Source organism: Pteropus vampyrus, unplaced genomic scaffold, assembly GCF_000151845.1.
Source record: "Pteropus vampyrus isolate Shadow unplaced genomic scaffold, Pvam_2.0 Scaffold96, whole genome shotgun sequence".
Lineage (NCBI taxonomy): Eukaryota > Metazoa > Chordata > Mammalia > Chiroptera > Pteropodidae > Pteropus > Pteropus vampyrus.
This window is the reverse complement of record NW_011888877.1, coordinates 2,676,748-2,689,734: the sequence shown is the minus strand read 5'-3', so window position 1 is coordinate 2,689,734 and position 12,987 is coordinate 2,676,748. Positions and strand designations below refer to the sequence as shown.

The following is a 12,987-nucleotide window of genomic DNA, read 5'->3' as shown; positions in this document are numbered from 1 at the left end:
TCACTATACCGACCTCCTCTAAAATTTGCTGCTGAAGGAGACAATAAGATATTCAACCAAGAAAATGGATAGACTAGGCTGACTCTCAGGCAGGGCATGTATTCTCTGATTTCCCCATCACTCTGCAGAAAGAGATTACATGACATTTTCTTTCAATCACATTGTCCGACACTGATGACCACCCTTTGCCTCTCATGAGCTGGTGATAATAAAAAATTACCAAATTTGCAATAGACACAAAAAGAACGACGTCCTTTCCTAGTTTGTATTTTAAGTAACAATAAAATCAAAATATAATAGGAGAAGGGAGATGAAGCAAGTCAGAGGAAAGGACATTTCTAAAATATGATGCTACAGTAGGACAGACAGCATCAAGAACTGTAGAAATCTGATTTCAAATTTCTGTTTTTGGAGTGAAATCTTTTTTTATGAATAGGTAGTTTCCTTGTTCAATTATCAATAGACACAAGAAAAATATCAAGCTTATATCTATTGTAATGAAGCAAACAATCATCACTATTCGATGACAATTTATATTAATAAAGAATCTGGGATCTAGGGTGATAGCTAGTTATTAATGGAATAGGTAATGAGAATTCAATTTTCCCAATTCCATTTATCTAGGAATGCATGTTTTTATTATTATGTTTTAGCTTCTTTTCCTTTTTGAAAAACTGAATAAAGCAAGAAAAATTCTATGAAAGGCAAACCATTCTCACCTCATGCTCTCTCAAGTGGCTAAATTACAGTATAATATTGACTACCCAGGAAAGACTGTTGAGGATATCAAAGTGAGTGAAGATATTCAGTCATTTCTTTAAAAGGAAGTCTGTAGGGAGGCAGTATGGTACACTGGTCTGGCCCACAGACTCTAGAGTCATATTCCTTTGGATGAATCTTTGTTTCACAATTTTGGGAAAGTTATTTAACCTCTCTGGGTATTTCAGGTTCCTTCTCTGTAGAAGATAAAAGTAACTACTTCTTGGGTTTTGTGAAAATTACATGAGATAAATTTTAAGCACTTAGGTAATTGCCTGGTATGTATAAAAAGCTCAATAAATGCTAGATTTATCAAATTTGGAGGCTATTATTAAAAGCGAATAGGACTTCTGGGTACGGCAGAAATGATCTCACATAAGATCATTTCTACTACCGAGATCAAGCAAAAAAGGTGAATTATGGATGGAAAGCATCTGCTGAAGGCATCAGGTAGCTACCAACCGGCAAAGACTTGAAAAGCCACAGATCCAGAGAAAGGAACTCATAGAACTGAACCCAACATAACCTTCCCATCAAGGAATTGGACAATTCACAAGCCAGGTTTAAAGGCTGAGAAGCTGAGCAGAGAGAACTTCAGGTGGTCTCATGGAACTGAGGAAAATACAGGGTCACTAAGGCCAAAGGTCCACGGTAAACACCCAGGCCTTACACGGGGATTCCTAATGGACTGTATTCCAAGGTGAGGGCTAAGTGGCACTAGTCAAGCTTTTATGAACACCGATGCTCAGCTGAGAATGAGCTTAGCCCTGCAGAGGATTAACCTGTTCCATCTAACTGCCAATCGAAAAACAGTTAAACCCTCTCTGGAGAAAGAAAAACATCACATGCAACCTCACAGGATCTCTTTAGTATTTTGTAAACAATGCCCAGCATTTGATCGAAAATTACCAAGCATGGAGAGAGACATGACCCATGAATGAAAAACTTGAGGGAAAAAATCCAGATGATAGAAACAGATGCATAGGAAATCCAGATGTTATAATTATCAGCCACAAACTTTCAAAGAACTGTTATTAACGTATTTTAAAGAAAACAGATGACAAAATGTTAATTTAATCACGTAATTAAATTTATGCAAAAGAAACAAATGAATACTTGAAACTAAAAAGTGCATTAAAGTGAATAGTTGATAATTTGAGAAGAAAGTTTTTAAAAGATATATTTTTTGTGCTTTGGCTTCATCCTAAGTCAACTATATCTTTGAAGTTAACAAAAATAAACAGCTGTGTAACAATAAGGGCCTATAATTTAAAAGAGAATTTGAAATCTGTGGTTGAATAAGACAGAACTATAATCTCACAAGAGACAACTTAATTATGTAAAAGAATCTTTGCCTCCACTATTTCTCTCATCAGAGAAATAGAGGGCTGGGAAAACACTGGGACTTTGGTGAAGGAATGTTGGATGCTGTGAGCTAATCTGCACTCACTCGTATTTGAAACAGCGCTAGTGCTTTCCCTAGCTCAATCCCATTACAAGCAAGATTGTTATGAAAAGCGCAAATGTATTTTCTAATTTATTGGTCATTATTTACCTAGCTGGAGAAATGATGATATACAGAACATGTCAGAAATGAAAATCATTTGAATGGTCAGTATGGGTATATTAAGATTTCCAAAGAGAGACTACTGGAATAAATTAGCTACAGGAATAAATTGTTTCAGGATAATAAAAATGAAATTTATGTCAATAAATTTCTTTAATGTATTACTAATTTTACTCTACAACTTAACAAAGTCCTTTATTGGTATTTTCTACATAAATCAGAATTTTTCTTCTTACTCACGTATAATAGAATAAAACAAAACTGGCAGTAGCCAGCTAGAAGCTAATTATTACAGAAAGAATTATATTACTGCCCTATCTATAATTTTGGTTCTTTAAGTTTAACTTGGACAGGAACACAAAATTATACTCTGTAAAATCTTATGTTCTTATGATTTTGTTAGCTTGGCAAGTTAACTAGGAATAGTTCTGATTTCGTGGGATTAAAATTGTGTAATATACTGAAATTAGATGAAAAGATTAAACACCAAACATTAACAAATATTTATTGGAAAAAACCAAATGAGTAATACATATGTGAATTGTTACACATAATCTCCTTGGTAAAAAAATGTTTAAGTACCTTGGGATCACCAAATTAAGGTTTTGAGTCTTAGATTTATCCTCAACTAGCTCTATGACCTCAGCATGTCACTCAGTCTGCTTAGCTATAAAATAAAGCTAATTGTGCATGATATAATTCCAGAATTAAGCCACATGCATTTTTTAAACACCGATTTGCCAGTACCTCTGTGAAGGTTAAGAATATTAAGAATATAGGATATTGTAAAATAATTGAAAACTATAATGTATGTGAAGGCACTCTGTCAGATATAATACATTATGCAAATAACTATTTCGTGCTATTGTGATTATAAACATTTTTCTACAAGTGCCAAGAGGATCTACTTCTCACCTCAAATGCAAGGGGACTTTTATTGTGGCAAATTTTACAAAGGGAAATTTGCTTCAGCAAAATAAAATGCATGACAATTATCAGAAGAAAAAAAACAGTAGAACAGGAAATAAGAAACTGCTTTCTAACCAGTTCAGAGTAAGGACAGTAAGGCAAATAATAAAGTAATGACTTCTTTGGAACTCTGAGTTCAGAAAGACGGATGCTTGACAGGACAATAGTCTCAGAATATCAGAAAGTGTTAAAATTGCCTACAGCTTAATATTTCCCATGCCAAAACAGAAAAACCGTCATGGAAAATTTTTCTTTGATTAAAATAAAGAAAAAATTTTTAGAAATACGAAACCCACTGTAAACAGAGAATAGGGGGAAAAAAACTGTTACTCTGAAATGCAAGACATCCATTGAGAACAGTGTAAATGGAGATGACAATTTTGATAATAAAGACTAGAGAGAGAGACCACAATAAGAACACAAACCTCTGTTTTGACAAAGACTACAGTTAGTGAGGTTTAAGACTCTAGACTTACTGACCCTGTGTCTTTCCAGAAACTTTACCACTGTTGGTTAAAATTGTTGAAAACTAACATTCCATAACATCACTCTGAAGTCTCAGTAGCACACTAGATTGTAATGAAAACTTGAAATGAATAAGTTCCTTTGAGTGACATTCTCTCAGTTTCCAGAGAGTGTGATTTAAGAATACTGCAGGCTATGATATCAAAACATAGCTCTGGATAAAGAAACACCAAGCGCAACAGATCCTGTATATAATATATTCTATTTATATTATTTCTCCAAGTAAATAATTAATTACACACAGAAGAATTCTTCAAAGAAGTGGACATATCGAGCCTAGTTATAAGATTTCCAACAGCTGACTTATTTAATAAAAATATAATTATTCATCACTTTACAGAAAAGATAAATTTCAGAAGTCCTGACCAAACTGGATCCTTTTAAAATTGTCAACATCCTCTTAGTAGTCAGGGATTCATTTCCTAAGGAAAAATAACCCTTCACTTGAAAATAAGATATCAAGCCAGTATGATTATAAATACCTATCAATCCATGGGTTAATAGTCCCCTTTATCAATACACATTGTCAGAATTTCTCTCATGCCTAGCGACTGCCTAAAACATCGCATCTGCTGTTCCTGGAACTTAATTCATATATGCTTTGTTTTCTTCCCCAAAAGTTAAGGTTATCTAACAGACCTTTATTACATTATCAAAAGAGTTTTAAATCAAACATGCTATTATTCTAATCTAGACATTCTGTAAATTTAAGGCTAGAATGTCTAATCTAGACATTCTGTAAATTTAAGGCTTACTAGTTTCCATTGTCTACTTTGTCAGTTTGGTAACATAAACCATAAGTTTAAATTCCCTTGTTCTTCCTGTCACTTAGATTTCCAATTAATCTTTCCTGTCAGCTTGCAATGACCACTGATGAAAGGCTGTCCTGTAACGCTTTTAGTACTGGGTCATTGAGCCGTATGAATTTTCACGCTTATTAATACTTTTGGAGATGGAACCAAAAAATTTACGGAAATTGAAAAGGGAAAAACAAACAAACAAAAACATATCTATAAACAATAACATTCCAAACTGGAAATATTTTTTCTTAGAGTTATTTCATTATAATATCACTAGAATACAATTATTCAATAATTTTATAAAATTCATAGATCATAATGCCAATGACAGCAGAATACAAAACAAAACGAGCCTTTCAAAGAATTACCAATCAATCTTACCCAGTAGATTAAAAACATTATTTTATGAAGCAAAAGAAACCAAGAAGTGAGAAAATTATTTGAGATTCATGACTATAAAGTATTCCTTTCCTGACACTTGAAGGAAAGAACAGATAAGAGGTCAAGGTCAAGGGGGAAGGAAATCACCAAAACATTACTTACTTCCTTGTATCCAAAGATAATGCGTCCGTCCATGAGCAGGGTTGCTTGGAACGTGAAGCTTCCCAGGTTGTAATTATCCTGAAGATGTACGTGGTCCCACTGAACAACAAGTGCTGTGCCTATAAACCCCATCAGAATGGAAGAAATGCAATGAGAAAAACATATCAATCAATTCTGATGGGAGCTTTCACAAAAACATGCAACTAGCCTTCAAATCTAGCAGTTGTACTGCTTGAATTTTTATATGGTTAACTAGAATTCTGTTATTGAAACAGCATTTAGAATATTGTTAAAGAATTGAGTATTCTCTAAATATTTGGTAAGATCTAACCTCACACTGAGGTTAATACTGAGCCCAGTATGTGGGGGGAATTTTGCCTTAGGAAGCCCATTAATGTTAATGGGTACTGTCTGCTTAAATTTCCATGAGCTGCTTTCAAAATGCAGCCCAAGCGAATTGAATGAATTTCAAATACATTGATAAATACTGAGAAAGAAAGAACATATTCAGAAAGCTAGAGTCACTTAAACAAGTGACTCTATCTCTTCCATACTTAGAATTATACTCTTCCACACTGAAGAAGTTCTTTTAACATTATTGGAAATATTCTTCTTTGATTTACAATGCCTGCATTTCTGTCTTTGTTGTATAGCTTCGAGGAGACAGCAAGGTACCTCAAAGAGCCCCAGGCTACAATTTCTAAAGCCTCCTTGAAGTCCATAAGTATAAATTTTCAGTGCTATATATTCATATTCTGATGAGTCAATCTGCCAGTGTTTACTATAAAACTATTAATGTGAAATATAAACTGAAACGCAGTTTAGTAGCCACCAATGAGAATTCAGACATTTGTTTTAACTGACATTGTTTATTCTCTCTCTCTCTTTTTTTTTTTTTTTTTAAGAAAACAAATGAGCAGCTAAGACTTTTGCTTGGCTCTATGTGTTAGATTTTCTGTTTGGTGAAAAAATCACATTGCCAAAAAATGTTGCATAGAAAATGAGACTCACAGACTAAAAGAGCATGACTTATCTCCCAGGTTGGTAAATGTCTTATTAAAAAAGAAAAAAAAAATCAAGAATGTATGACAGGAAGAAAAAGAATGCACGACATGGAGCTTCTGGGTTAGTGAAGATGTGGAGGTGCTGGAAGCTCCACACCCCTTGCCATACTCATTTCTCCCTCCTGACTGTTCCTGAGTTAATCCCTGTACAAAATGATTGGTGTGGAACAGAATACTGTATTTACTCTGCTTTTGACTATAACTTAAAGCTTTTGGTGGCAACCTAGAAGGCTCCTGAATTTCTCTCCTCAAGTGGACACACTGAATGTATAGCTACACACGAAACAATTTCCTCTGAGAAAAATCCAGAACCTAGCTGAGTGACTGCTATGCAATGGGCAACTGAGAAAATACCCACATGGAAATTGCGCGCATTTAGGTGCTGACTGTGTCCTCTCTGGAGTCCAAAAGAGCTCGTGGGCTCTTATCCACTGTCCCCTTCTTCCTTTGGGCTCACTCCAACCATAGCACCAGGTCACCAGCATCTCTGTGGAAGCACCTTACACACATGTCTGGCACCCAGTTTTCATGGTACCAGCTGAGGGACAGGCCCCCACATGGTCTTTGTGATAGACAGTGGAATTTGTTTTCATGAGTCCCACAAGACTGCAGCAGACAAAGAATCAATTGCTATTGGGCATAACCTTGAGCTTATGGATATTCCCTAGGGATCATCAGAGATGGAGCAGGTGAAAATGCCCATCTCCCATTCTTCCCCTGGAAGAGGTGTGACTGCCTATTTTACAAGCTGCTGCCTGATGGTCAGGCACCTAATTAGCAGTCATCTGGGTACTGACTGTCATCCTCCCCAGAGCCTGAAGGCGCCGGTGGGCACTTCCCCTACCCTCTCTCCCTCTTGCTCCAACGAAACCAAGTTGCCAGTATCTATCTGGAAGGAGCTTGTCTCTACTTGTAGTATCCCAACTTTTACGGCTGCCCTTGAAGTTTAGGCAGGTAAACTACCTTGCTCTGATAATCAACAGGGCTTGCATTTGTAAGTCACAGATTATAGCAAGCAAAGAAGTAGTTTTAACATCAGTGCAGGAGCACCTCCCCATGGCTATACTCCAATATTCGGTGCAGAGAGAGCAGGCAAAAATGCCCCTTTCCCAGTTTCTCCCTAGAAGGGGTGTGACGGCATACTTTCCCAGCTGTGGCCTGAGGGGTCTGGCCACGAATCAGCCTGCAAACAGGTGCTGACTGAAATCTTCCCCCTTAGGACACGGATGGGTCTTGGGACACTCTCAACTACTGGGAGCCACCAAAAACAAAGGTGGTGGCTTAGTCAATCACAGAGGTTTGAGAGACAACCAGGAACTTTAGCTGAGGTACTGATGAGATTTGGGTCCTATATAAGACCACAATGACCAGAGTTGAAGATGTAGCTCTTTTACCTAATGCACAGAAATCAACATGGAGTCAAGAAAAATGAAGAAACAAGGGAATATGTTCGAAACAAAAGAATAAGACAAAGCTCCAGAAACCGATCTTAATGAAACAGGGGTAAGTGATTTACCCAAATGAGTTTAAAATAAGTTACAAAGATGCTCACTGACATCAGAAGAGCAATGCATGAGCAAAGTGAGAATTTTAGCAAAGAAAGAAAATATGAAAAACTACTAAATATAAATCAGAGAGCTGACGTATACAGCAACTGACCTGAAAATTTTAATAGAGGGGTTCGACAGCAGGCTAGATGAAGTAGAAGATAGAATCACCGCTCTTGAAGACAGGGCAGTGGAATGCATCAAATCAGAGGGGCAAAAAGAAGAACGAAAAGGAGTAAAAATAGCCTAAGAGACATATAGGACACCATCAAGTGGACCAATATTCACATTATAAGAATCTCAGAAAGAGAAGAAGGAAAGAGGCAGGAAGTTTATTTAAAGAAATAATGACTGAAAATTTCTCTAACCCAGAGGAAAAAAATATCAGACATCTAGATCCAGGAAGTCCAAAAATACCAAGTAAGATGAATCAAAAGAGACTCACATGGAAATGTATTATAAGTAATTTATCAGAAGTTAAAGACAAAGAAATAATCCTAAAAGCAGCAAGAGAAGCCAATCTGTTACTTATAAGGGAATCCACATAAGACTGTCAACAGATTTTCAGCAGATATTTTGAAGATTAGAGGGAGTGGGATGAGATATTTAAAGTGCCAACCAAGAGTACTTGACCAGGCAAAGTCATCCTTCAGAATTGAAGGAGAGATAGTTTTCCAGACAAACAAAAGCTGAAGGAGTCCTTCACCACTAAAGCAGCCTTATAGGAAATGTTAAAAGGGAGTTCTTCAAACTGAAATAGAAGCATGTTAATTAGTAACAGGCATTTTAAGGAACTATAAAACTCAATGGTAAAGGTAAATATAGAGTTAATTTCAGAATACTATAATATCATAATGGTGGTGGGGAAATCACTTATGACTTCAGTATAAAGGTTAAAAGACAAAAGCATAAAAACTGTAACTACAATAATTTAATGAATACACTACAAAAAAAGTTGTAACTATCACATAAAATGTAGTGGAGGGTATAAAAATGTAGAGTTTTTATATGTATCGAGCTTTTGATCATTACTAAGAATTATACTTTAAAATTTGCTATTCAAATTATTTTTCTAGTAAAGGATTTATTTTTATAACTTTTCTAGTTTTTGTGCATTAATAATCTGTGACTCAGACTTCAGTAGTCCTATAAGCTACCTATAACATTTGGAAGCATCATGACATTTTTAAAGTCTATTGATTTAATACTTACAGAAATACTATCTTAGAAATTTTCTCTACTGCTACTGTCTCCTCTAAAGAAGTTTTGCTTTGTTAAAATGTTGAATTTCCCATCCTTAATCATTCTTTCAATGATCCTAACCAATCAAAGTTGGACATATTTCAGTAAGTTACTCTTGTACAAAAGGACTTTGTGAAGAGCCTTATAATATTCAAAAGTGCTTCATTCATTTACTAAAACACAGCAATTGCCATTGGTCATTACACAGAAGATGTTTCAATGAAGTAAAATATATCAATTCTTAAGTGTTACAACTACAATTCTCAGTTAAAATCTTATCTTACATATTTAATTTTTTCATTTACTCATTCATTGAATAATTATGGGAGACTTACTGTGTATGAGTTCCTGTGCCAGGCACTTAAGATAAAATGATTTCTTAGAGTCATAGTCTTCATTTCAAAGAATTTAGTGTCCAGTTGGAGTGGCATGCATTAATTTTTACAAATCATTCAAATAAAGTTAAAATTCAAATATTAAGAGCTACCACATAGTATATGAGACAGTACATGGAGAGAGAGAATTATTTAATGTTTTATGATTTTGATGCTAATAATATAAAAATATGGTCGTCGGAATCCTGTGCCTATGAGTAAATATCCCCAACATCACCTAGTAAGTGACAGAGCTTGGAAAATAATCAACTTTCATCAAATCACTTCCTGTTTACTAAGTTGATTCTGTCTGGTAGGTCACGCAGTAAGTTTTAGATAAGTTTCTGGTTGTGGTTCTACCTCACATATACTATAACTGCTTGTACACCCTTGAGCTTTAGTACCCAATAAATTTTTTTTAAAGAGTGAAGATGAAGTATAACAGCTTTTAAAGTAATAGGGGGAAGTTATTATAATGGCTAACACTCAGTTACTTAATTTTGGAACACACTTTGGTGTTATTTAAACTGCCTGAAATGTATTTCTTAGAGTGTATGTCTAACTATGTCTAGTTTCCTTTTTTCTTTGCAATTTTGACCTGTAAAATGGCTTCAGCACACTGGTCAGAAGATTACTTTTAGCAAAATGATCACATTTCCCTAAAACTCCTGCACCATTAGGTCTATATCACCCACTAGTAAAATTCTTCTTTGATCAGTAAGATAAGAGAAGAAATAGCTTTATTCACCTCAAATGCTTCCATTATTTTATAAGAAAAAACTGTCACTTGGACAAACAAATACTATTTTTGTACTATAGAGCACAGAAATTTTTATCTTAAAAAATAATTAATTAAATTTATTTTTAATTATAGTTGACATACAATATTACGTTAGTTTGAGGTGTACGACATAGCGATTCAACATTTAGATAGCTTATGAAGTGATCACCACAATAAGCTTAGTAACCACTTGTTACTGTACATAGTTATAATGATATTACTGGCTCTATTCCCTATGCTGTACTGTAAATCCCCATGACTTATTTTATAACTGGAAGTTTGTACTTTTATCTTTAGTTAAGTTTCTAAAACAAACTCTCCTTTTCCTATTTTCTCTACTAAAGTTAGAGCCTTCAGTAAGATGGAGACATGAAAATTCATTTATGTCTCCAAGACATTAAATTTTTATTTGGATTTAAATAATATTTAGTGACAAAATCTAGGTTTTTCTTTGATTATTTTATATGTCCCCAAAAAGAAATAGTAGGGATAGATTATTGTCAGTATACTTGATAAACCTTAATAGGTTCTATTTCATATTTTAAAGTCAGAAAAACCTGAATTTCTTAAATGTATTTTAACCATCCACTACCTTATATGTTTTAAAGGTATGTTCGTCTTATTGTATATATAGTTCATAAGATTTGAAATTTTAATATCTATGTATTATGCCTCTTTCCTATACTTGAAGATCAGAACTAACAAATTATCCTTATTTAGTTTTTCTAATAGGAAGGACTTTTTGCAAATAGCATCAAATGCATATGCTCTGTTCCTGGTGTCATTTATAGCAACTCATTTACTATAGTGCCCGATAGGTGTTAATAAACATTTGTTGAACAAATAAACAAATGAATGAATAAATGAGTAGCATCTAACCATATACTTTACTCTATATACTAGCAGTTACAGTATAAATTTGTCATCTTAGAACATTTTCATCAGTTTATAAATCCAGTCCACCAAAAAACAAAAAAACAAAAAAACAAAAAAAAAACCCACCAAAACCCCCCAAAAACTCAGGTTACAAAAATATTAGCATAAATCTCATGATTGATGTTTAAAGGTATACCATTCAGTAAGAAATAGGCTAACAGATACATACCATTATCAAAATATCTGACTGTTGAATTTCTGGATACACTGGGATCAAAATTTGCCATTAAAGGTGCTATGTATTGTGTGGCTGTTAGCATTCGATGTACTACTTCTCCAGTATATATGAAACCTATAATTAGAAAAGTGGAAATATGTTAAGAAAAAGCCCAGATAAAATTTTAATTAAAATACCTCCAATTCAATTGCAGTCATATTTTGCAAATAAAATATCATAGTAGCTAAAAAAAAGGAACAAAATTAATGTCTTGATATATTAGCACCTTGCAGACCAGAAAATCAGACATCTATACTATGGACAACTTTAATTGTGGGAAAAGTGACTATTAATCTGGAAGAGATTATTAGGATGAAAAGTGAATAATATAGCACTATCGGTAATTCAAACATTCGATCTGCCATCATCAATCCTTTGTTATTTTAACACTAGCAGAACATACAGGTCCTTTTAACAAATAAATATATTTTCATAATGTTTAACTGCATTTTCTAAAACTACAATCTTAGTTTAGGACAATTTAGAAACTACACATGCACATGTCTATATTTTTATATCTTTCTCCATCACTGAAATGGAGAAAATGTTTTAGACCTTATTTTCAAAGTTGAAAGGAAGATAAACAGCCATGAAAAAACCAGCACATTTCTCAGATGGCTCAAGTCTTTATAGAAAAGGAGCACTCTATCAAGAGGATGAAGATCGGATGTTTGCATATCAGATGGTAAAACATTGATAATGCACAAATGCCTCTCTTCCTAGAGTTATCAGTGCCAGCCTATTCTAGCAGTTGGATGATGAGAGGGAATTTACTATGGAGAACTTGCTCTTGATTTAACTTTCAATAGCTCTTATGTTACAACCCTACCCACTTTCAATTATTTACACTGGGTTTATTTACTTGGTGGATTATCCATGACAAATTGTTAAATCCTATACTGGCTTCTTGCCTCCGATGTCTTTAGGTCTGACAGTCAGTTCAGGGAATGCTAACTAATTTTAACGTTAATCTAAGAAACTCACAATTAAGAACATATAAGTAAATGGGCACACGCATGTATATACACACAAATTACAAAATAAAACCCAAAGCAAATTATTTGTGACAATGCAATTGTGATGTTTAGGCAACCATAAGTTAACTAGATCATTTTTCTATTTTCAAAAGGATTAATTTTAAAAAAGCAAGATTTAAAAAAACAAAATTGTGTAGAATTTAAAGTTGTAAAAGTGTTAAAACTTTTGTTATCTCAGTCTGTGTTCTGAATAAAGCTTTCATTGGCATACCGTGGTCTTCATTGTTTCAAATTCTCAACTGTAATTTCTAGGTAAGTTATTGGAGGATTAAATCTGTAGTTATTTACCTTGCAATTAATTTGTCTTTTTAGCAGTATCTTCTTTCCTCGACTTCCTTTTCATTTTTCATCAAAGGCAAATTGAATTCTAGCTATTCACCTTCAAAAATATATTTTAACTAGTAAAATTTTTAGCATGTATTTCAATCGTTGATTATGGCTTGTTTCTCATTTGATGAGCAATAACTTTCAAAATAAATTTCCTATGCCTAGAGCAGAATTTTGTACATTTGTAACTTCACAAAGCTCAGTGTACTAAAAGATATTATATAGGGTGATGCAGTCATTGCTTTTATTTCCTGTAGATTTTCAGAGACACTCTTAATGTTCAAAGCTCTATATCATCT

At 34.0% G+C, this 12,987-nt stretch overlaps 1 protein-coding gene across 4 annotated transcripts in view; it reads right to left on the bottom strand.

The window, feature by feature from the left end:
* PLXDC2 (plexin domain containing 2) overlaps nt 1-12,987 on the bottom strand; it is a 387,427-nt gene that overhangs the window by 109,828 nt on the left and 264,612 nt on the right. For all 4 annotated transcript variants that reach the window (XM_023533119.1, XM_023533120.1, XM_023533121.1 and 1 more), the window contains exons 5-6: nt 11,277-11,399; nt 5,164-5,282 (exon numbers count right to left, since the gene is read on the bottom strand). In XM_023533119.1, coding sequence (XP_023388887.1) covers nt 5,164-5,282; nt 11,277-11,399 — 242 coding nt within the window. The remainder of the gene's footprint in view (nt 1-5,163; nt 5,283-11,276; nt 11,400-12,987) is intronic.